This window comes from Mchenga conophoros, linkage group LG2 (assembly GCF_057382185.1).
Source record: "Mchenga conophoros isolate Kocher_MC1m ecotype Shallow Benthic linkage group LG2, M_conophoros_male_GT1.1, whole genome shotgun sequence".
NCBI lineage: Eukaryota > Metazoa > Chordata > Actinopteri > Cichliformes > Cichlidae > Mchenga > Mchenga conophoros.
In genome coordinates, this window is record NC_140527.1 from 21,545,873 (window position 1) to 21,567,842 (window position 21,970).

At 41.4% G+C, this 21,970-nt stretch overlaps 1 protein-coding gene across 5 annotated transcripts in view; it reads left to right on the top strand.

Annotated features, from left to right (window-relative positions):
* LOC146581887 (mitogen-activated protein kinase kinase kinase kinase 4-like) overlaps positions 1-21,970 on the top strand; it is a 56,805-nt gene that overhangs the window by 30,552 nt on the left and 4,283 nt on the right. For 2 of the 5 annotated variants that reach the window (XM_085287861.1, XM_085287863.1), the window contains exons 16-32: positions 3,069-3,383; positions 4,768-4,902; positions 6,958-7,095; positions 8,576-8,646; positions 9,969-10,048; positions 11,965-12,044; positions 12,253-12,347; positions 12,943-13,027; positions 13,177-13,344; positions 14,223-14,328; positions 14,426-14,581; positions 14,692-14,835; positions 15,129-15,263; positions 15,431-15,531; positions 16,223-16,372; positions 21,237-21,396; positions 21,782-21,921. In XM_085287861.1, the coding sequence (XP_085143987.1) occupies positions 3,069-3,383; positions 4,768-4,902; positions 6,958-7,095; positions 8,576-8,646; positions 9,969-10,048; positions 11,965-12,044; positions 12,253-12,347; positions 12,943-13,027; positions 13,177-13,344; positions 14,223-14,328; positions 14,426-14,581; positions 14,692-14,835; positions 15,129-15,263; positions 15,431-15,531; positions 16,223-16,372; positions 21,237-21,396; positions 21,782-21,921 (2,259 nt within the window). The remainder of the gene's footprint in view (positions 1-3,068; positions 3,384-4,767; positions 4,903-6,957; positions 7,096-8,575; positions 8,647-9,968; positions 10,049-11,964; positions 12,045-12,252; positions 12,348-12,942; positions 13,028-13,176; positions 13,345-14,222; positions 14,329-14,425; positions 14,582-14,691; positions 14,836-15,128; positions 15,264-15,430; positions 15,532-16,222; positions 16,373-21,236; positions 21,397-21,781; positions 21,922-21,970) is intronic. The other 3 variants (XM_085287862.1, XM_085287864.1, XM_085287865.1) reach the window with 3 other exon arrangements.

A 21,970-nucleotide genomic window follows, 5' to 3' on the forward strand; every position in this document is an offset into this window, starting at 1 on the left:
CTGACAGAATAATTACATTATACATGATCTTTTCTGATGTGAGAAGTACACATGTATTGTGTGTTTGAGTCGATCATTTTTCCTTCTTCAACAGTTCAGTCTGGTTTGGTGTTCGGTGACTTTTTAGACTACAAACAGAATATCAGACCTTACCATGACACTGAGTCAGGAAAGACTGCGTTTCGAGTGATCGTGGAGTCGGGTGTGGGTGAGATGGTTAGGTTGGCGAGGCAAGAGTGGACAAACTGTGCTTGTGGGCAGGCAGATAGAAACGCAGACTGGTGGTGGAGGCAGAGTGAGAGCAGGCAGGTGAAGGCTGCTTTTGTGCTGCAGGAGGGTGGAGGCTGAGCTGGGCACACGAGAGAAGTGAAGAGCTGACAGTCAACTGAGTATAAGAGACTAGAAGCACTAAGGTGACTAAAGTGGGCAGCTACTAAGTTAAGTTAATTGCAGTTTTGAGCCCCAAATGTTCATCTGAGTGAAGAAATCTGATTATTTATTTATTATTTTATTTTATTTAGAAAGAGGGGCAATACATATTAATGAACATTTTAACAAATGTAAATATGCCAGATTATAGCCTTGGGCTAATTTCCATCTGCAGACCCTCTGACAGGTTGGTGTTAAACACAAGTTAGTAAAAACATACAGAGACAATATTTACAGATCATGTGACAAGGACAAAAACAGTGATCACATTATACTAGAACAAACAATGACAAGAAGAGTGGACAACAGAGGACAGTATAGATTTCGATAACGGAAACACATCAATTATATTGCACAAACCCCAGTAATAATAATAATAATAATGGATTGGATTTATATAGCGCTTTTCAAGGCACCCAAAGCGCTTTACAATGCCACTATTCATTCACTCTCACATTCATACACTGGTGGAGGCAAGCTACAGTTGTAGCCACAGCTGCCCTGGGGCAGTATTGCACATGCGCTGACTGTCCTGATACAGACCCTGTGCACGAGAAAATGCTTCCTGTTCCTGTTAAAACTTCCTGTTTTAAGACCGGACGTAGGGTTGTACATTTCCGGTAGCTTTACTTTGAGGTCAATCGCTACTGTGAAGATGGATTCCTAAATTATGCCCAAAATTGCGTAAAGTTACAAAGAGCAGAGGTGGGAACACTCACCACTGCTGTGTCATAAAAAAATCAAATGATCAATTTTGACGTTTGAAGAGTGCAGATCGATTGGTTGTTTACATCACTCAACACGAGCAGAACTGCATTACTGCATGCAGAAGACACCTCGTCCACATCTCTGTATAGTGACAGTTCTTATGATTGAAACTGGGAAATGTTCAGCATTCAAACTACAGGTGAACATTAGTCAAAGGTTTTCCCATTATGTCGATATGCACAGGGCAGCAGCAGAGTATGGCAGTCTGAGTTTTACTCATTTCCATCACTGTAACAGAACACATGGATTTCCTCTGTTGTCTGTTTTGGTTCTATTTTCTCTGTTCAGATGTTTATCTTGATTGAGGTTTATGTTTTAGCTGGAAGAAAAACAAGCTCTGGTTTGAGATTATATATAGATCTGAAATTAGTGATAGTGATTCTCTATTTTGTCTCCGTCTCACAGTGTTGGACAGCAGACGGTGTGTTTGTAATGTTTCTGTGTGTAGGCCTTGTGTTCAGGCGCAGTTTAGTTAAACAGGATTAGGAAACTATGCTGTGCATTCTGACTGCGGCTTCCATGTTGTTTCCTCATTCTCAAGAAAACTGCATTAAAGTGATTTAAAGCAGTTTTCCCTCGATGGCAGCAAATACCTGAGCTGCTGTAGTTGTTGTCTTAAGCACAGACTGGACGTCGTTGTTAAATTGTTCTCACAAATCCTGAAGCGATTTTTTTTTTAACCTACTTACTTTCCCCGTGTTTCTGTTCTCTAATAAACCACTATAACAGTTCATGCTTTAATATGTCATATTTATTGTCATGTGACTAATGTGACTCTGGCCAAATCAGACCATAAAGCAGAGCGTGCAGTTTTAACAGATCTGATACTGTGTGCTGAAGGCTGATCTGCTTTAAATATTGCCAGGATACATAAATTCATCCATGTTTTTGTAAAAAAAAATATAATTTTAAATCATGTTCCGGACAATATAAAATTCCTGTTGGATGTGTTTAAGAAATGAATACATTTATAGTTAAATACTGATGTGCAGACGACACCATTGGCTGATTTATTTACAGCTTCATTCCTGTCAGTGTTTGCTGTTTAATGAATGTTTCCCCTGTTTGTTGCTTTACCAGTTTGTGTTGTTGAAACTAGCTTAATAGGCCAGTGTGTGTTATATTTCTGTGCTATATCTGTGGGCTGAGCCTGGGAGTGTCCTTTTCATTGGGGATGCACAGCTAACATTTAACACAAATGACCTTTGTTACCCTCATAGTCGGCATATAGTTATATACTGTATTTGATACAGATGTACAGAGTTAGTTGTACATGAGTTGGAGTGGACCAAACCACGTAGCACTGGTTAGGACAAATTTGGTGCCATATAAAATGGGGTGTCAGCACTAGATTGCTAAAATAAAGCTTAAAACGAAATTTTGTTAGCAAAGAAAATCATTAGCCACGTCTTTAGTTTTTTCTACTACAATTGATTGCTAAGCATGACCATTTAAATTGACGACTTAAAAGTGACCGTTGTACAGTTAAAACACTTATTTTAAGTGTGCATATTAAGCCATTAGTCCATTTAAAAAACCACTCTATCAAAAAAAGGGTTATTCCACATAAACATTTAGCTGAAGTCCATTTGTCCCGCTATAATTGACATTTGAGTAAAATCACATTTTCATGTTCATGGGGCATCTGCCACTTAAATCACTTTGACACTACTACTAGTAGTTAAATGAGCAAAGATGGTGGGAAACGTTTCAGTTTGTCTTTGTTCATGTGATTGTGTTACATTTGAATCTTGTGAGTAGCTTTGTAAACTGTTTGGGTGTTACTTTGTAACACAGTATACACGCCGTTTAAGAAGGACACTTCCAGGCTTTGTCAGTTTGTATTTCTGCTCTTCATGTTTGCTACATAGAGAGCAGTGGCTCCAAACCAGCTGCTTCAGCGTAAGGCCCAGCATTCGCAGTCTCGGCTTCAGTCGCAAGCCAAGTCCCAGCCCCTGGCCCAGCATCAGCAGCCCTCAGCGGGCAGGAGATCCCACCGCACCCTGCCCAAGGACCAAACCCAACTCCTGTCCCTGCAACACGACCACAGACACAGGGAGAAAGAGCAGCAGAGGAAAAGAGAAATGCCTGTGGCATCACACCACAAGCTAACGGCTAATAGCGGGAACACTGCTGCTGCCGCCGCCGCCTCTCCCAGGCGCTCTCCAGTCAGTCAGAGCTCAGCGGTAAACCCTGCCCCCCTCAGCCTGCTAACATCTTCATTTCTTCTACACCCTACCTGGTCTTTTTGTACTTTCTCTTCTTGCTCACCGGTGCGAATATCATGCACTTTTTTTATTTGTTGTCAAAGTGCAAACATTTCATTTTTGCAACGCTGTGATGATTTAATCAGCTTTGGCTTTGTTGCTTTTCATGTAAATGCATGATGACAGATGCATTTGTGGGGGGTGGAGGATGAGGATGCATGTGGTTTCTGGCCTCTATTCATATCATCGAAGCTAAACCACACAAGGAACATGAACATGACCCACTGGTGTTATTTACAGAAATATGTTGAGACAGTCACATGATCGTGGTGATTGAAAAACATTTGTTTCTGCTCCTGATGTTATATTAGACACTCTCCAAACCACAAATTTCTGAACATGTTGAAAATATTTAAGCCTGAGCGCCTCGAAAGGAGAACAGGTTGAAACACAGTCAGGGCTTCACAGAGTCTGCCTTTAGGACTTTAATGTCAGGGAAGCAGAGCTGTGTCACAAATATAATATGCTTTTCGTTATTTTTCAAAGCTATACTGTACAATAGTTTATATTAAACATTAGGGCAGCTCAGCTCAGTCTTCAGACTAGTCTAAATGCACAGTTTCATGGCAGCTCTGTTTAGATTTCCTTTATTTTAGCCTTTGGTTCCGTGTAATAAGAGACTATTCATAATATGCTCTTCTCAGAAACACATCTCGCCTGCCATCTCCTCTTTAAATGTTTTGCTTGTGAGGGGCAGCGAATCACAGGAAAGTTTTATTAAAATAGGGTTGGCTTAAAGGGAAAGCTGTATATGTTAAATAAAGACGCCGGTATAAGATAGATGAGGATTATTTTGAACCAAGAACCTGACAAGACGACTCTAGAGTCCAAGAATGAAAAGATGGTGCAAAGATCAGCATAAAAAGTTCCCTTTGAGGTTTTATATTTTCATATGTTGTTACATGCTTGTTGAGAGATTAAAGGCACATTATTACATAAACTAGACCCCCCGATAGTTATGTGGACAATTTCAGTGTATAAACTGTTAAAGAAAATAAACTTTGAAGTAAATCAAGACTTTTTTTTTTCACCCACGACACTTCAGAATCGGTTTAATTTGCCCTTCTTCTTCCTGCACAGGCTGTTTTTGTCTCTTTAGTCACTTCTCATTAGAAACATTTTCACAGTCTCAGAAATGGCATCTTTCAAAATGTCATACACCTCGATGATAAAATTCAAAACTCATTCCAACCTTCATTCTAACCTCATTTAGATTCGCTCCTAACCAGACGACTGTGTCCGTTTGTTTATGTCTATTTAACAACAGACATAAACAAACTTAATGGTTTGTTTTATATTTTAGATGGACTTCCACGAATCAAACTTAGCCAAATTGCTTTTAGCTGCTGGTCTTCCTGGCCAGATGCACTCGAGGCTGGGCTCCGGAAGCAGCTCTAGTCCTTGTACCCCAGCCATGCAGAGAGCTCACTTCATCCAGGTATACAACAGATGTGTCACATAGCTCATGCATGCAATTGTGCAATTCTAACACTTTGGGTAAGGCTACAGTCCCACTAGAGAAAACGATGAATGGAGACCGCTGTGTGACCAAAATTATTGCAGTTAACTTTGAAAGGATCACTTCAACGATGGGGACCAAGTCTGGGGACCACTCAGGCAGTTGCTGTCTTCAAACTTTGGCGCATTAAGTTAGTGATGAAATGGCAACAAGGCAGCTTTCAGTTTTGAGTAGGAAAGGGCATTAGTGCAGTTAATTAAGTCTGTTCCCATCAGACTTGTATTGTTGTATCTGAACCAGGGTGGACTCACACAGCCAACAATGCACAATCTGCAGATCAAACATGACCGTCTTAGACTGGGCCAGATCTAAACGTGGCAAATGTACCAACAAGCAGACATAGCTTGTTCATTTCTTTAATCACCTGCATTTTATTAAGAGCAAGTTTGCTCATCAAAAATGAGGGCATGAATAATGCGTGCAGGGTTTCTGTTTTTCTCTCTGAAACGTGGCATTTAGAATAAATGTTTATAAGGGTGAACTCTTCTGTTACACGTTGCTGTAACAGAATGTGTGCGTGGTCCTGAGAAGAGAGACTCGGGTGGAGCGAAGTTACAAACTATTCCTCCATGAAACCTCGAATCTGTGTCCAGCAGCTTAATGAAGATGCTGTTATTGTGCTGTGTGCATAAATGCTTGCATTTATGTTTTTCTGCAGTATGTGAAACTGAGCTTTGCACCAGGGCCTTGCTCTCTGAAGAAATGTTATGTGCGTAGTTTGTTGGCTTTGCTACTGATGGTGCAGCTGTGATGAGCTGATAGAGAGGAACAGGAACACTCCTGAGTGATAAGATCAACCCTAACTTGACTGTCATTCATTGCGTCATTCACAGAACCTGCGGATCATGATGCTGTAAAACATGATACAGAGCCAAAGGATTTAACGTGTATAATAACTTACAGATGGAAGTTTTAAAAACAGCGTTTTGTCCCGTTGCATTTGGACATTATTTCTTATTAATAATAGCATAGCCGGTCAAATATCAAAGTCCAATTAATAGCTGGATTTTAAGAAAGAAGAAGCTAAGAAATAAATATTGCCGCTCCTCTGTGTGTGCGCACTGCTGAGAAACAACAGGGAGATTGTGTACCGATTTAGTAACGTGAATAAATGCCTGAAACATTGGAAGCTGCTCTGCTCGCTGGAAAGAAGGAAACGACATGGACTGGATCTGGATTCTCCGTCTCCTCACTTTGACACTTCAGTTCTGCTCCGTTTCAATAAAATCTGTCTTATTGCAGAGGAGGAATATGTGGAGCAACAGGACAAAGCCAAAGTTTTGGCACTGCACACAGTTTTGACACATTCAGCCGTGACAATTACGCACTCTTTCTGATCGCAACTCTAATTCCAAATAAATGAGCATTCCTAGCAGCAACTATCGTGCATGTTGGATGAAGATATGCTTTTCACTGTTAAATTTCAGCAGTGTTCAGTAAATAACCTGCCACAAGCCTTTGTAACTTGGGTTTTGATGGTGCAGATAAGTTGCACTAGTTGCAACATGTTGACAATCTGTCTACATTTATAAATGACATAGCAATTAATCACAACCCTTTGCCAACCTACTAGAAAGTGACTACCCTCAGTCCAAGTCAGACCAAGATTTGTTGCCTTATGTTGAAAAGTGGTCAACCAGAGGTTGAGGCTGCTGCACGCTCGTGCCACAACTACTTGCAATTAGCCCCAGACAACAAAAACAAAATCACCATCCAACTATTCATTCTCCTTGGGGGGGTGTTGGAGCCTATCCCAGCTTCCAGGGGGCGAGATGTGGGGTACACCCCGAACAGGTCCCCAGAATGTCACAGGGCCTATTTACTCACAAACCTCTGGTGTTTCTTGGTCCCTCGGAGGTTGCCGTCCTGCTTTTACTCCAGTGTGACTGAAGCCTAATATGCTCATTTCGGATAAATGCTAAGTGCTGTCACGAGGTACTATTTAATAACTTTTTACATTTTTTTTTTTCCCAGAATGAAAATCTTCGTTCAAGTCGGGATGCCCCACACAGCAGCTCTATGTCAGACATGGCCATCTCCCCTTTGTCCCTATTTTCTCCCGTGTCCCCAACTGACAGTGTCTTCTGGGACTCTGTGGAGACTCCACCCAAAGTGAGTATCATCTGTTTTTAGTTTCCAGCTCCTTACTGGGTCACGGTGCAGATTTGATGATTGGCGTGAACGAGACATAAGTTCAAGTGATGCATTTTGTTCTTCTGGCTCCCACCAAAAGAGGAAGTCTTTGTTGTGTCCTGCATCACATGAGCACAGGATAGAGAGTGTGTGCGTGTGTGTGTATTTGGCATCTTGTATTCTGATCAGTTGCCCAGCTAAGGAAGTGGTGCATTGAGCACGAGGTTGTTATGCGGCTGGCGTGTTTGTCGTCAGTCTTTTGTGTGTGCAGCAGATAGGAGGGGAGGAAGGGACTGTGTTTTACCTCGAGGTTTGTTGTGAAATGCCCCCAACTAAAATCATCTTTCTCACATTTACCTCATCTCACCTGCTAATATCGCGGCTCTCCCTGCTAAGTGATGTACAGAGTCGGTGTATTTACCAACAGAACACTATATGGGGTTGATGAAACAACTTATAAGTACTACAGAGACAGCAGGGGGGTGCAGTAAAGCTGTCTATTTGCTGTGTTATGTTGTTGATCTAACAGGAGGCCATATGGTGCTTATAGAGAGAGCAGCTAATAAGTCAGTACACTTTCTTGCAGTGTGGTGACTTAAACAAAGGAGTGGCTGTGAAAACACTGGGTTAAACAACACTACAGTGTGAGTTATGAGGCAGACATTAATGACTTTTCCTGTTGCCTGAATTCACATAACTTACCCTCTGAATAGTATTATGATGAAACTTAGAGGGCATTTTTATAAATCCCTAAATTTATAAAGGTTTTGAAATGCTCTTAAAAAAATGTTTTAAAAGCCTTATATTTGACGTGTCTAGCACAGTTGACGGGAAGCGATAGACACTGGTGCAGCTCAGTGTCTCTGTGGGTGTCTGCGCTTGTGCAGATGCAGGATGTGGGCAACTCGTGAGAAGGACGATAGGTATTTCCACAGCTCTCTTCCTGCATTCCTGGGTGTGTCTTCCTCTCTGTGACTTTGTCACTTGACCCAAGAGATGAGAGGTTAAAAGGCTGCCAGCTGCTTGACCGAAAAATACACACACACACACACACACACACACACACACACACACACACACACACACACACACAGATCTGAAAAGAGAAATTGCTCCGAGTCAGATAATATTTCCACACTCTATGATTTGGATGTGGCTTTGATGTGTTAAGAGGGGCAACATTGAAATGTTATGAAATAGCAAAGCCAAATGGTCTCATTAGTTTCTCAGTAATAAATGTCTCCTCGAGGGTTATTAAAGATTTTATTGCACTCTGCTCTGCAGCCTTTCAGGCATTGTAAATGTAAAGGTTTCATAACCACATAAACCTTTTTTAGAATTAGCTCTAACATACTTTGACTCGACAGAATATTTAGTTTGAAAACAAAAAATGAAATAATCAGGCGGGAGCTTTGTGTCCACGTGGTTTTATTAAATCTATTTTGCTTTGATCTTTCAGGTCCCAGAGCGCACCACCTCAAAGTATTACTGCAGGGAACCGATGATGGGACACAAGAGGGCCGCCTCAAGGTAGAGCACTAATACATGATGTCCATACAAGAACCAGCACTTGGTTCACCAAGTCGGTGCCAAACGTGGCTGCTAATGCTAGAGGGCTAACACGCGTAGGCTACACTAAGCTAGGTCCTGTTCATAATGTTAGCAGGTTGTCATTACAGTTCAGTCTGTACCAACACAACTAGTCTGGTGTGTGTGCAAAATTTGATTTGTCTGAGGCATTTTTTTGGATCAATTTTTGTATTAAAGTGTGTAATGTGATTGCCATTAGTAGAGACCATCACATGGGTTTGTGACAGAGCAGAAGTGTGTTTAAATGTTACAGGTTGCTCATTTTTCACACATAACAATATCAAAAACTCAGCAAGTGTCACTTGCAGTGACAAACCCACTAATAACTTTTAGCAGCACTTCAGTTTCCTCTTTCTTGAAGCGGTCTTAAGTGCAGTTTTTTGTTTTACAGAAACCCACTGCACACCACATCTGAAGTATTAGACAATAGCAACTAGCTAGTGACCGAATGGGAGCATGCAGCATCTAAATGACTAAACTTTACCCCAGAAGAAAGCAAAAAAAGATCAAATACAAAAACAAAGAGGGAAACTTGAGACTCTTACATGATGACTGTTGGTTTAACAACCATGTTACTCATTGTTTGTGGTGCAAGCAGCCATAAACCTCACCTGGGTTCTTCTTCTGCTGAGAAATGAACTCTTGGAGCAGTCAGCACAGACACAGTGTTTGTTTTTTAAAATGCACGGGAATCAAACTCGATAATTAATGAGTTTTAATGCAGTTTCCAGAATCACAGTGAGAATAATTAGCTTCAGATGCAAAGCGTTGTTCAGCACCTCATTTGTCTACCAGCTCTTCACATTATCACATTATTTTACTGGTGTATATATCATATTTAGTATAAAATATTAATTGATATGAAGTTAAACATTTTATTTTAGTTGTAGTAAACTCTAGTAAACTGTCTTTTAAGCTGGCGAGTCATTTTTCTTTTACTGCCTCATTAGAATAAAATGTCTCTTTACCACAGTGTTGTTGGGCCTGATTTATTGTTGGTGTTTGTGTGGCGCTCTAAGTCAGCATGTCGGCATCCAACTCGGGAGAACAGCAGATCAGATTCATTTAGCCTGGATGATTATTTTTGATGAGATGAAAATAATGGTGGAAAAACTGTCACTGCAGTGACGGCGTGAAGGACGTTCTCAGATCAGGACAGAGAGATGTATAGTGTTGATCACAATTCAGCTCACTTCCTGTCTTTAACTGTCTTTAACTCTGCGTCTGTAATGCTGTCTGTGTGTGTCTCTCTCGCCATCTAGTGGCAGTCCAGTGTCTGCAGCAGATAAGAGTGGGAGGTGTGCGTCCCATGGAGGCTCCTCTTTAAGCAGCAACCATCCAGGTGTGTGATGCCTAAACACAGCTCACCTCACTAACCTCAGTCCTGTGCTGTTGGAGTAACAGAGCACAGTGTCCTTGCCTTAGGGTTCAGTTTATATTGTGCACTAATAATCTTGGTTCTGCCATCTTTGAACAGCTAAAAGCACTCGTGTTATTTTAGTAATGACATGTGTTTGCAGTGTGTTTGTTTTTGACTGCTGTTCTCAGCAGCGCTTCAAACTTACACCTTACTTGCCCATGTGTGTGACACTAGTGTGAACAGCGTATGTGGGTGTGATCTCATGGGTGCCTGGCGTGGGTTGGGGGAGGGGTGTACGCATGCAGAGTACACTGCAACAGAAAGCACAACAACAGAGCGATGTATTCAAAGCCTGCCCTCTCCACCCGCGTCTCCGGCGAGAAAGAAACAACCAAGTCATCTTTTTCAAAGTTCTGCTTGGTGTGTCCTCTGTGGTCGGCAGCAAGGAAGCTGCACTTCTGCTGGGATAGACAGAGGGGAGAATATGTTTAGGATTTCAAAGTTGCCCTCTGCGTGTAGTTGGAAGGAAACACCGTTTGATGCCTCCCACTCAGTTTGGCTGCTGGCCTCAGCCTCCTTTGTTCGAAGTCACAGATCAGACATTGTTCTTGACAGTCGTGTAGCTCCTCTGTGGTTAGACGAAACCTTTATCTACTCATGCTACAACTGAGAGAAAGCCGCTTACTGCTTTGTAAATAGTAAAAGGAGCGTTTGATGTCTCGATTTATTGAATGTGTGATACTTAGGCTTACTTAGGTGCCCCGATGATGTTATTTCCACGAACACTTTTGATTCCAGCAGCACAGAAAGACTTTCTTCTCTCTCACGCTTGATGGAAACACAACAAACAGGAGTTGTTTCCTGTTTTGTTCCATAAAACAAACTCTTTATAAACAGTCGTTCTTTGGGTATTTAATTACCTTCTTGAACGACTTGATAACCAACCCTAATGTAACTGTCCTGTAAGTCTCTACTTCATGATTACAATGCATCACATGAATCTGTGGAAAATATAAAGGGAGTGTTTGAAGTGACAGCATGACAAAGGCTTTATTTTTAGTCCATTGTTTTTGTTTTACAGGCTAAATCTTTACTGTATTGATTTAGTTTCTATTGTTAAAGTTTGAGCTGCAGTATTGTGCAGTTTTCAGGGAAATGGCTCTAAAACCCAACAGTAAACTACCAACCAGCACCAAGAGCAGTTAGACACCAAGTGGTGAGCCAGATACTTCTGTCATGTGGAGATAAAAGAAAATAGAAAGAAAATAGAGCCCATTTGGACAGAGCGCAGCTGAAATGCTAGTGTATAAGTTTAAGTAAACTGTGGGCTGGACTTTTAAAAGGTGGATTGTAAATCACTTTTCTTCAAATACACTATGAACAACATGCCTCTGTCTTATGGAAACTTAAATATATTTTTATTTTAAATCACCTGGGCAGTTTAGGGAGTCATTATTAAACATTCCCCTGGAAGCTGCAGGTGGATGCTGGAGTTTAAACAGCACACAGTAATGCAGTGACATGAAGCTGAGATTGTGGTTCACACATTTGCCTAACGAGCTAAAGATTGTCCGTTCGATCCCGGGAGGAGATCCAAGTCATTTCAGTCTTTTCCCAGAGAGGGCATCCAACATTTAAAAAAAATCTGTCAAATCAAACATACCGAGCTGCCCACTGTGGTGACCCTTTGTGAATAAGGGAGCATTTTTTAGATTCAGAAGTGTTGCTGTAGACAATGAGGACAGTACAGCTCGAGTAACCTGCCTGAACTAGCTCACAGCCTTGGGTCCATTTACTGTCTTTAAAGCAGTCTGGCAAGAAACAGGTATATTTACACATGAGATTCCACATGTAACTCTCACACTGATTACTGCTGCTAACATATGTGTGTGTCTTAGGTTACTTCAAGCTGGAAAGTCCCCTCCTGCAGCACCACCCACACAGGAAGCTGGATAACATAAGCAGTGGACACACACAGGTAAGTGTTGTTGGAGCATGTGTGCAGTCTCACTGGTTTATAGAGTTAAATTGTTTCAGTATATCATAGTATCAGTACAAAGCATGCATGCACATGTCATCTAGATCCCTCTTCCTCATTGATTTGAAACTTGCTTCATCACATTAACATCAATGATTTTTCTCTCTGTCCAACTCATTTTTCCGGCTACTTCCTTTTCCTCTCGCAGGGAATAAAACCCGCTCTGGGTCGGCTTAACAAGGCCGCAGAATACTCTTCTTCTAGCGATGAAGTCGGCAGCAGTGATGACGAGGAGCGAAGCGGGTAACCAAACACATCCTCAGTGTATTTATGATGCTGTATTCTTATTGTTAGAGGTTATTGTTTAAGAAATGTTCCCATCAAGCTCATCATGTGTTTGACCTGCTCGACAGTTTCTTTTAGCAAAAAAACTAAGTGTCCTGCTGCACATGAAGGAGTGAAGCAACTCTTTTAGTTTCCAAACAGCACTGTGACGAAACATGATGTGTTGCAAGATTTTTTTTAAACTGATATTTAGAATCTAGTAAAAAGTCACGAAATTAGTAATTCTGCTGCATCTACTGGGAGAAATGAGCACTGAAATATTTCTGCTAAGTATGAAGAGGAAATGAAATCCAAGTCTGTTTATTGTGATTTCAATTCCTGTGGCAGTAAACCTGGGAGAAGCCAAGTATCTCATTTGGTTTAACAGTCCTGAAAGCAAATTAGTGTTACTATAGTGTTGTTTGTGAGTTAGTCACAGTCTGAAACAGCAGGTGTCATTAGGATCCAGTGTGTTGCTTTTATTGCTGAAGGATGCATCAGTCTTGTTTCTAACTATGAAATATGACATCTGCAGTCGGTCTCTAGTCTAAAATCTCGAGCGGTATGTTTCAAGGTCTGGCATGTCCAATGGAAAAGGGAAATACTTCAGAGGAATACCCGACGGCATCGTCCTGCAGCCTCACCACAATCTCAACCAGGTACTGAGCAAACACAACCACAGAGCACACGTGACTGTCTGCTCTGTGGTCGGTTGTGTAAAAAAGCTGACTTCCTAAAGCTTTAACATTCATTCATGTGACGCCTCACAGTTACTCAAGTTACATCCTGTCCTGGTATTGCTCTATAGATTTCGCAGTTGGGTTCAGATGACACCTACTTGCTACCAGACCTTCTGCAAAAAATTTCTTCCTCTAGTCCTACCCACAATGCATTCATCCAGCAGCAGCGAGCACGGGAACTTGGCTATTTGAGATCGCCCACATCTCCCGGATCCCCCACACACCAGGATCTACATGTAAGTAGAAAATCAGCACAGATTTCTCAGAGCTTTACTTCTTCTGGTCATTGTCATCATCAGCATCCCTGTTTATCATTCAGTGTACACTACAGCGACGTTCAGCAGTGTTGTTTATAATGAAAACAGTATATCATGCTCTTTATTATGTTGCTGTCATACTGTCAGTTTGTTTCAGTGGTGGATGTTCACGTTGAACACTGTCAAAGTAACTGCTGTGAGCCAAAAGCTCTAAACACTCGATGTCTTTTTACTCTTGAGATCAAATTGCATTGCTTTTGAGGGGCAACCAATCACTCAAAAGTTATCTTATATGATGAGGGCCTTAAAGAAAGACAGAGGATGAATTGATCGGCAGCATCAAAACCCAGTATAACATAAATATGGATTATTTTGAACTATGAATGAAAGCTACTCTAGTAGCATCCAAGAACAAAAGAATTAGATTGTAAATGAGAATAATAGTTGTTTGTTTTTTGTTTGTTTTTAAGACAAAGTGCTGATTAAGTTCAGATGGACTTACAGTTGTATCAGTATTAATGTCTTTGTGTTAATAAATGTCAACAGACTACTTGATATAAACCTTTGGGCTCATTATCATAGCCAAGGTTTAAATAAAGCGACAGACTGCATTAGTTATAAATGTCCACCAGAGGGAGGTAGTGGCACAGGCTGGGAGCTCAGTCTTCCTGGGTTTCAGTTTGGATTTCGAGTTAACGGAACTGTTGTTACTGATGTATGAAAACCATAATTTGTAACTGGTAAATGATTATATAAATGGTTTATGGTTTCATAACTGTAACTGCCTGTTGTGTTGTTTTTTTTGTTCGTGTTTTATTAAAGTATAAAATCTCTTCCCTTGTCATTGTGCTCATCAGGATATCGGCAGTCCTACTGGTAAAAGCCCGACATCATCATCTTCCTCCTTCCTGCCCTTCATTGATCCACGATTGATCCCCATCTCATCACCACCACAGAGCCCGAGTGAGTTTTCTACCAGAGAGCCGAGCTACAGTTTGCTTTGTGAGCACAGTTTAGTTTTATTTTTTAAACTTTTATCTTGAATCATTTTTGCATTCAGCAGGCATTAAGGGCGAGCCACTGAAGAGAGAGAACCACAGGAAGGGCTCCGTGGTTAACGTGAACCCAACCAACATTCGACCACAGAGCGACACGCCAGAGATCCGAAAGTACAAAAAGAAGTTCAACGCGGAGGTTCTGTGTGCTGGATTATGGGGTATGTAGTTTTTATGTGTTTTATGTTGTTTGTGTTTTTAAATGAAGAAGATTCTTTCAGAAAATGATACAAACTGTGTCAGTGTTGATATTTTCTGTTTTGACGTGCAGGTGTGAATCTGCTGGTGGGCACAGAAAACGGTCTGTGGCTGCTGGATCGAAGTGGTCAGGGAAAGGTGTACCCGCTGATCAGCAGGCGACGGTTTCAACAAATGGATGTACTTGAAGGACTCAATGTGTTGATTACTGTATCAGGTATATGTGCTGCATGTTCAAATGTTCAGAGCTACAGAAACAGTGACACAGAGTGCAGCACTCTGCCCTGCATAATGATTAAACTCTGCTTATAAGTTTTGCACAGTAGTTCAAAGAGACCACATTACTGTAACTGTTTAACAGGTTTCTTCAGGTAAAACTGACACTTGTGTGTGGATGACTGCTCGATATTCGTGCTCTGTTCTGGTTTGCTCCGTCACCTCAAAGAAACTGATTGAAACTTTGTCACACTGAAGCAGGAGTCGTTTGCATCCTTCCCTCTCTGTCTGTAGGAAAAAAGAACAAGCTGCGTCTCTACTACTTGTCCTGGTTAAGGAATAAAATCCTGCGTAATGACCCGGAGGTGGAGAAAAGACAGGGCTGGACGTCAGTGGGTGATTTAGAGGGCTGTGTCCACTATAAAGTGGGTAGGTACACTAAATAAAAACAGAATGATATTTTACAGAGCTTCAAACTAATGCAGGTTACAGATGTTGTGTATGTAGTGATCTTTAGGAGCTACGTGTAGAATATGTGGTCTCAGATTTTTCACGCTCCTTACCGCTTGTTTTGTTTCTGTTTTTCTGTTTTCTAGTGCGTTATGAGAAGATAAAGTTCTTGGTGATTGCCTTGAAGAATGCTGTGGAGGTGTACGCTTGGGCCCCAAAACCCTACCACAAATTCATGGCCTTTAAGGTTGGTAACAAATTAATGAAATGCAATAAAAATAAGAGATACTGAAGATATAAGTTCATCAGTCTGTGGAGCTGTGAAATACTAATATCATGGAAAGTACTACTTATTCTACTTATTAGAAGGTTTTTTAGATGTTTGTAGTAATCGTAAAGTCACACAGTAGTTTATCTCAGACTTTTCTTCTAGTTGAAAACTTGAAGCACCTTCCTTTTTACTAACCAGTGTGTGTAGTCATGTAAACAGGCTGACATGCTGGTTTTAGCATGCTAACTAACAGCACTACAGACAAGGTGAAGCTAAGTTTAACATCGCGGTGTAACACCTAAGAACATCAGCCTGCTCAGCTTTCCTTTCCATTGATCGATTCATTGATTAAGTGGGTTATTGCTGTGTTATTTCCACAGTCGAACACTTGCATGTACACAGACAGGACACATCAGGTTCTGGGTCTCATAACCACAGACTCTCAGCAGAGATGTGTCCCATTTCTGTTTGTCCTCTGAGGCCTGAACTACTTTCTCTTCCATACTGTGTCACAGGCCAAAAATGGAAGAATTAGGTGGACTATCTTAGGATGGCAGCTTTTGTGACACTGCATTATTATTAATGGAGCAGTTTCACTTTAGATTATGTAATTAGGCTAATGTGCAAACTTATGTAACTTAATCATCGTGTCTGTGTGTCTGCCCAGTCCTTCAGAACTCTGCCTCAAAAGCCCCTTTCTGTTGACCTGACAGTGGAGGAAGGTCAAAGGTTAAAGGTCATCTACGGCTCCGTGTCTGGTTTCCACGCCATTGACGTAGACTCTGGGACACCATATGACCTCTACTTGCCGACACATGTAAGCATCTGCTCCGTTCTTCGTACTCTTTGAGGATTGTGTCATCACTTCGACTCAGGAGGTTGTGCGTGTCTGTTTGCATGTTTTGTTGGCACTGTTTTTGCCATAAAGGTGTGTGTCGAGTCTGTGATGTGGGATAGTTTGAGGGTTTCCCTGCTCTGCTCCATCACTGTGGCTCAACCTGTAGTTGTCATCGTGAGAGTTTTACATCTTTAAAGACTAAACCGATGTCTGATCTCTGTACCTGCAGCTTTCTGTTAAAGCAGCTTATTAAGTCATTTTCTTTCATTTATCAGCTCTCCAGTCGACCATATCACCTCACTCTTCATCTCTTAGTATACATCTCAGTATAGCCCTCCTCCCACTCACAGTCATGTCAGTCATTACTTTCCTGCATTTCTGCTGTGTTCCCTCCACTCTCCTCCAACACAGTCGATGGCTGTCAGAAACTATTCTTCCATCCGCTTCCTTTTCTCCCTCCCACTGTCACTCTATCATTCAAGGTACCACTGTTCATTTTCTCTTAATTTCATCGTCTCTCTTTCTGCATTTACCAAAATATCATTGCTCGCCCTCACTCCGTCTGTGGGAACTAATATCAAACTGTTGTGACTCACGTTCATAGGTGGTGTTTGAACTTTCATTAAATCTGCAGACACTGACTTGAGTGAAGCTGCTGTCACAGATCTTTTATGCGTGTACGCTGATTTTTCAGCTGATGTTGAAATGTGGATGTTTTGACGAGGCACTGGAGCGTTTTATCATTTCCTGTGTGGCTGCGGAGGAGTTTGATTTGGGATGTTCTCTAGAATTAGCACAGCTTGACCCAACAGATTCATCACAGACTCGACACCGCCTCCTGAAAATGAGACCGACACGAGCAATGACACTAAAGGAGTCACATGCTTTAGTGTCATTGATGCAGGTGGCTGTAGCTCAGGTGGGAGAGTAGGTCACCTACTAACAGTGGCTGGTGGTTCGATCCCAGTCTGCTCCAGTCTGCATGCCAAATATCCTTGGGCGAGATACTAAGCCCATGTTGAAGCCGTCTGTTTACCATTTACATGTAGAAGGTGCTGTTCTCAAACTGTAACGAACCACAGCAGACCCGGTGACATTTTCAAGCTTTTCAGCTTTATTTACACCTGCACAGCAACAACCAATACAGGATCCGGTATAAGCTGGCGAGGCGTGATTGTAGATGCCACTCAGGCGCATCCATCTCACCTGCAGTGGCATCGCAAGCCACACCCTGCCACATAAACCTAATAAACTGAGACTCACAGTCCAGTCAAGTCACCACCCTCCTTAGAGGGCCTTTAAATTAGGCAATAACACATTGTACACCATGTCAAACTAAGCACACCCTTACTACACACTACTGCTGCATTCAGGCTTAATTTTTTCTAATGATGTCTTCATTATTTCCTGATATGTAAAACCTTTAGAATTGAATGAGGAACCGTGACTGTATATGCTATAGCCTCAGTATCTGCATCAGATTCATTTCAGTTTATAGGTCACATACAAAGCGATTTAATCTCAAGTGGGTTGTCCCAGTTAAACTTTGCATAATAACCTCACTTTCACCTTAAAGTACACTCTGAAAACATTCACGGTTAACGACACAGTCACAGCACTGATGAACTGGAGCATCTTAGGTGTGTTTTCAACACCTGTGGCTACAACTCTGCATGATCTCTTTGGTGAAAGTAAACGACTGCATTTGGTGGCTGGAGTCAGCACGGCCAGTATTTCTTTGTTTGGTCCTTGTTGGGAACATGTAAATCTGATTTGTTTAGTGTTTAATATTTAGAAAGGTTACGCTGTAAATGTATTTGTGTCTTTAACTGTGACCAATCGCCCACTGCTGGTACAATTGGAGCAGTTATTATTCTTCCTCTGCTGTATGTGGGCATGTAAAGCTCGCTGTAGCTTGAGTGAGTCATATTCACATTCTGACACATCCTGTTAAATATGTTCTTAGCAACAACTGGAGAGGCCCGAGGCTCAGTTTATATTAAAGTGGTTCAACTTTACGCTGGAAACATTTTGGCTTGAGCCTTTATTTAATCAGTCTTTCCAGAGTCTGAAGGTAATCTGATTCCATCAGTTGATTTACTGTGCAAACTATACAGCACTACATGTGGTGTGGAGTGTGAGTGGGTGGCTGGTTGTTCCAGTTTAATGGTTTATTTAAAGATGTTCTTTATATTTGTCCGCCTAGCATCCATACGAGGAACGTTTAATCATTTTGTGAGTCATTCTGAAAGGACTCGTGTCACAATTCGATTTTTCGGTCACAAATTGCTGCGTGGAGTTAAAGCGATTATAAACTTTCTTTCTGTGAGGTTGTTTTTTTGTTTTTTGTTTTTTTATACACCCAAACACACACAGCACCCCTGCCACCGCTAAACGTGCTACTTTCTGTAAGCAAGGAGGAGTTGGAGACACATGAAGAGAGAAATTAGCTCTAAAAATACACCCCTTCTGTCCTCCTTCTCTTACCATCATTAACTCTGTGTGTGTGTGTGTGTGTGTGTGTGTGTGTGTGTGTGTGTGTGTGTGTGATAGAGAGAGAGAGAGAGAGAAAGTGAGTGTGTGTCCTGACCTGCTCCCCCCCCCCCTCCCTCCTGTGTATATTAAGCGAGCCTGCTCACAGCTGTCTACTACACCGGTGCCTTATGCTGCTGCTGCTGCTTCGATATCATTTCTGCTCTCCTTCCCGTGTTTTCCTCTTTTCTTGTCTCTCTTACATACACACTGGAGCTTTCTGCCAGACACACTCAGCTGCAGCACTCCTTTAAACCCACTCACTTTCTCTTTCTTCACGCACACTGGAGGAACCTTCACACTGCTGGGGCTTTTCCCAGTAGCTGTTATCTGATACACACTCATTCTTGTCTTAGGTGCATACCCACACACACATACACACAATCAGTTAAAGACGTCAAAACAGTGATTTCTGTTACTGTTAAAATCAGTTCACCTGTAAGCAAAGCCTAACCCTCAAACGTTTTCTCTCTCTCACACACACACACACACACACAATGTGCCCACCCACTTAAAGAAGTATACACACGCGCACACACACGCGTACAGCCATCTCCTGTTGTTGCCTGCAAACTATGTAACAATGCTGATTCCAAGGCAGAGGATTAAGATTGCGTTGCGGCTGTGGATGCCTGTTCTCATGCTCAGGATTGTGGTGGCTCACACTCTGGTAAGGTGTTCGGTGTGAAGCGCAGTGTTTGTGTCGGGCACAGAGCTCAGCCCAACATTTTCTTCTTTTATTGTAGGACTTTTGCTTCGGTGGAATCTGTTAAAGGATTCATTGACGTTGCAGTGTTTGTCCTAATATCTGTAGTTTGTCTGATATTCATGTTTAGAAAGTTGCAATGATTTATTTTCATAGTTAAATCTTGTCAGACCTGCTGCAGTGAACGCTTGGTTGGTTGGAATATTTCATAACTAGTTTGCTAAAAGTGTCTGAACAGATATTTCAGAGTTTCGCGATTAAATGAGGCTTGCAACAAACAAACACCTCTCCTTCACGTTTATGGACTTTAAGGTTGTGCGATATATAAAAATGTTCCAATCGACAGTCCAATAACCGATGATAGGAGGAAAAGTCGTGCAGCTGCAGACTTTTTGATGGGCGGAGCAATGCAATCATGCACGGACTGATTTGCGCATTTTAAATTTCTAAGTTTTGTTTGGAGGGAATATTTTAGCTTCTTTTCTTGTTTGTTTCAGTATTATTATAGATACTTTTTGGATTATTCATTTATTTATTTGAGATGCGCCAAATCCAACAAAAGACTTAACTTTACATCAGAGGGTTTTATGTTCACTGGAAGAGACATTTTGATTTTTAACTTACTTCTTGTTTAATTTGTATTTGTTGTTCGGTCGAGTGTGTCAGACAGATAAACACTGGAACAGCCTGTAAACACGTTACAGTGGGGGAAAAGCTCGTTCCTCTTTGTTTCCAACATTGTGGTTTTTTTAATTTGTTGTTTGTTAAAACGGCGCTGTTATTTTTGACTGCTTCTCTTAGCTTCAACCAACATTATTAACAAATGTACTCACGGGCAAAAAAAATAAAAACGATCAGCGAAAGGCTCCGCCTATCGTCGATAGTCGATGTATTTGTCCAATCACCGATGGACCCTTTGATTTATTAGAAACCTGTTTCTGAAGCGTTGGGTTCATCCTTCAGCTGGATAAGTAAATGGATCTTATCTGGTTAGATAAACATCCTGAGCTGTTGTGAACATGTGTCTGAACTGTTAAATATATTCCTAGGTCACTACTTTGAAGATGTTCTCAGTGAAATAATGTAATAACACTTTTCTGAATGGATTTAAATAAAGTTAAAGTTAGATAAACTTAACTGAGCAGTGAAATGCGTCTTCGAATAAAATCGAATCTCTAACTTGTTTTTTTACTTCCTCCTGGAATTTTATCTTAAATACAGGCTGCTGTGTTCAATCTCTGTTAAAATGTTTTATTAAATTAAGAATCTGAGTATCTGGTCAGTTCTGATACAATGCCGCCATATTTAGTCAAGGACTTTAGTTTCATCATGAAATCTAGTCTTTGAAATAAAGTTGTGACTATGGATTTGTTACGTTTGATTGTTGCAATGGTTGTGCATTTAGACCTGAACCTTAGTCTTTGGATCACCAGTGACTGTAAGATAACATTTAAATAGCATGAAGGAACAGCCTTCATGTTTTCTGCAATCCATATAGATGATAGTATTTTCTGGGGTTTTTAATTTGGGTTTTTCTTTCCAAACAATAATTAAAAAAAAAAAAACGAGTGTTCATGTTGTGTTTGTGTGTGCGTTACTCTGCAGATCCCGGGTCCCATCCGTCCCCATGCAATCATCATTTTGCCAAACAAAGCTGGAACAGAGGTCCTGGTTTGCTATGAAGACGAGGGCGTCTACATTGACACCTATGGCCGTATCACCAAGGATACAGTGCTGCAGTGGGGGGAAATGCCTACATCTGTCGGTAATGTTGGAGCACACATCTTTATGCAAATGCTATATACACCCATAAAGGTCTATTTTTGTACACAGTGCGTCTTTGTGCAGGTACCACTAACAACAACCCAATTGCGATGATTAGTCAGGCACTGCTTAACATCACTGTAGATTTTTCCAGTTCGACTCACTAGATCTGGATGAGCAGCTGTCCTGCCACTGAGAACTTAACCTGAACCACATTCAGTGGAGACAGATCAGGGACAGGGTGGGCTAAAAATAAGATGGTAGTCAATCTGTGTGTGTGTGTTTTTGGGGCATGGAGATGAGGCAGTATTCAAGTATAAGGAGTAAAAATGTAGGAGACATATTTAGACTGTTTTCTCATATTCGTCTGTTTCTCTCCAATCCAGCCTACCTGCAGTCTAACCAGGTGATGGGTTGGGGAGAAAAGGCCATAGAGCTGAGGTCAGCGAACACGGGGAACCTGGAGGGAGTGTTCATGCATAAAAAGGCTCAAAAGCTGAAGTTCCTGTGTGAAAGGAATGACAAGGTAGGAGGAACCTACGACAAAAAACAGCCTCACTCGCTTTATTTATGCA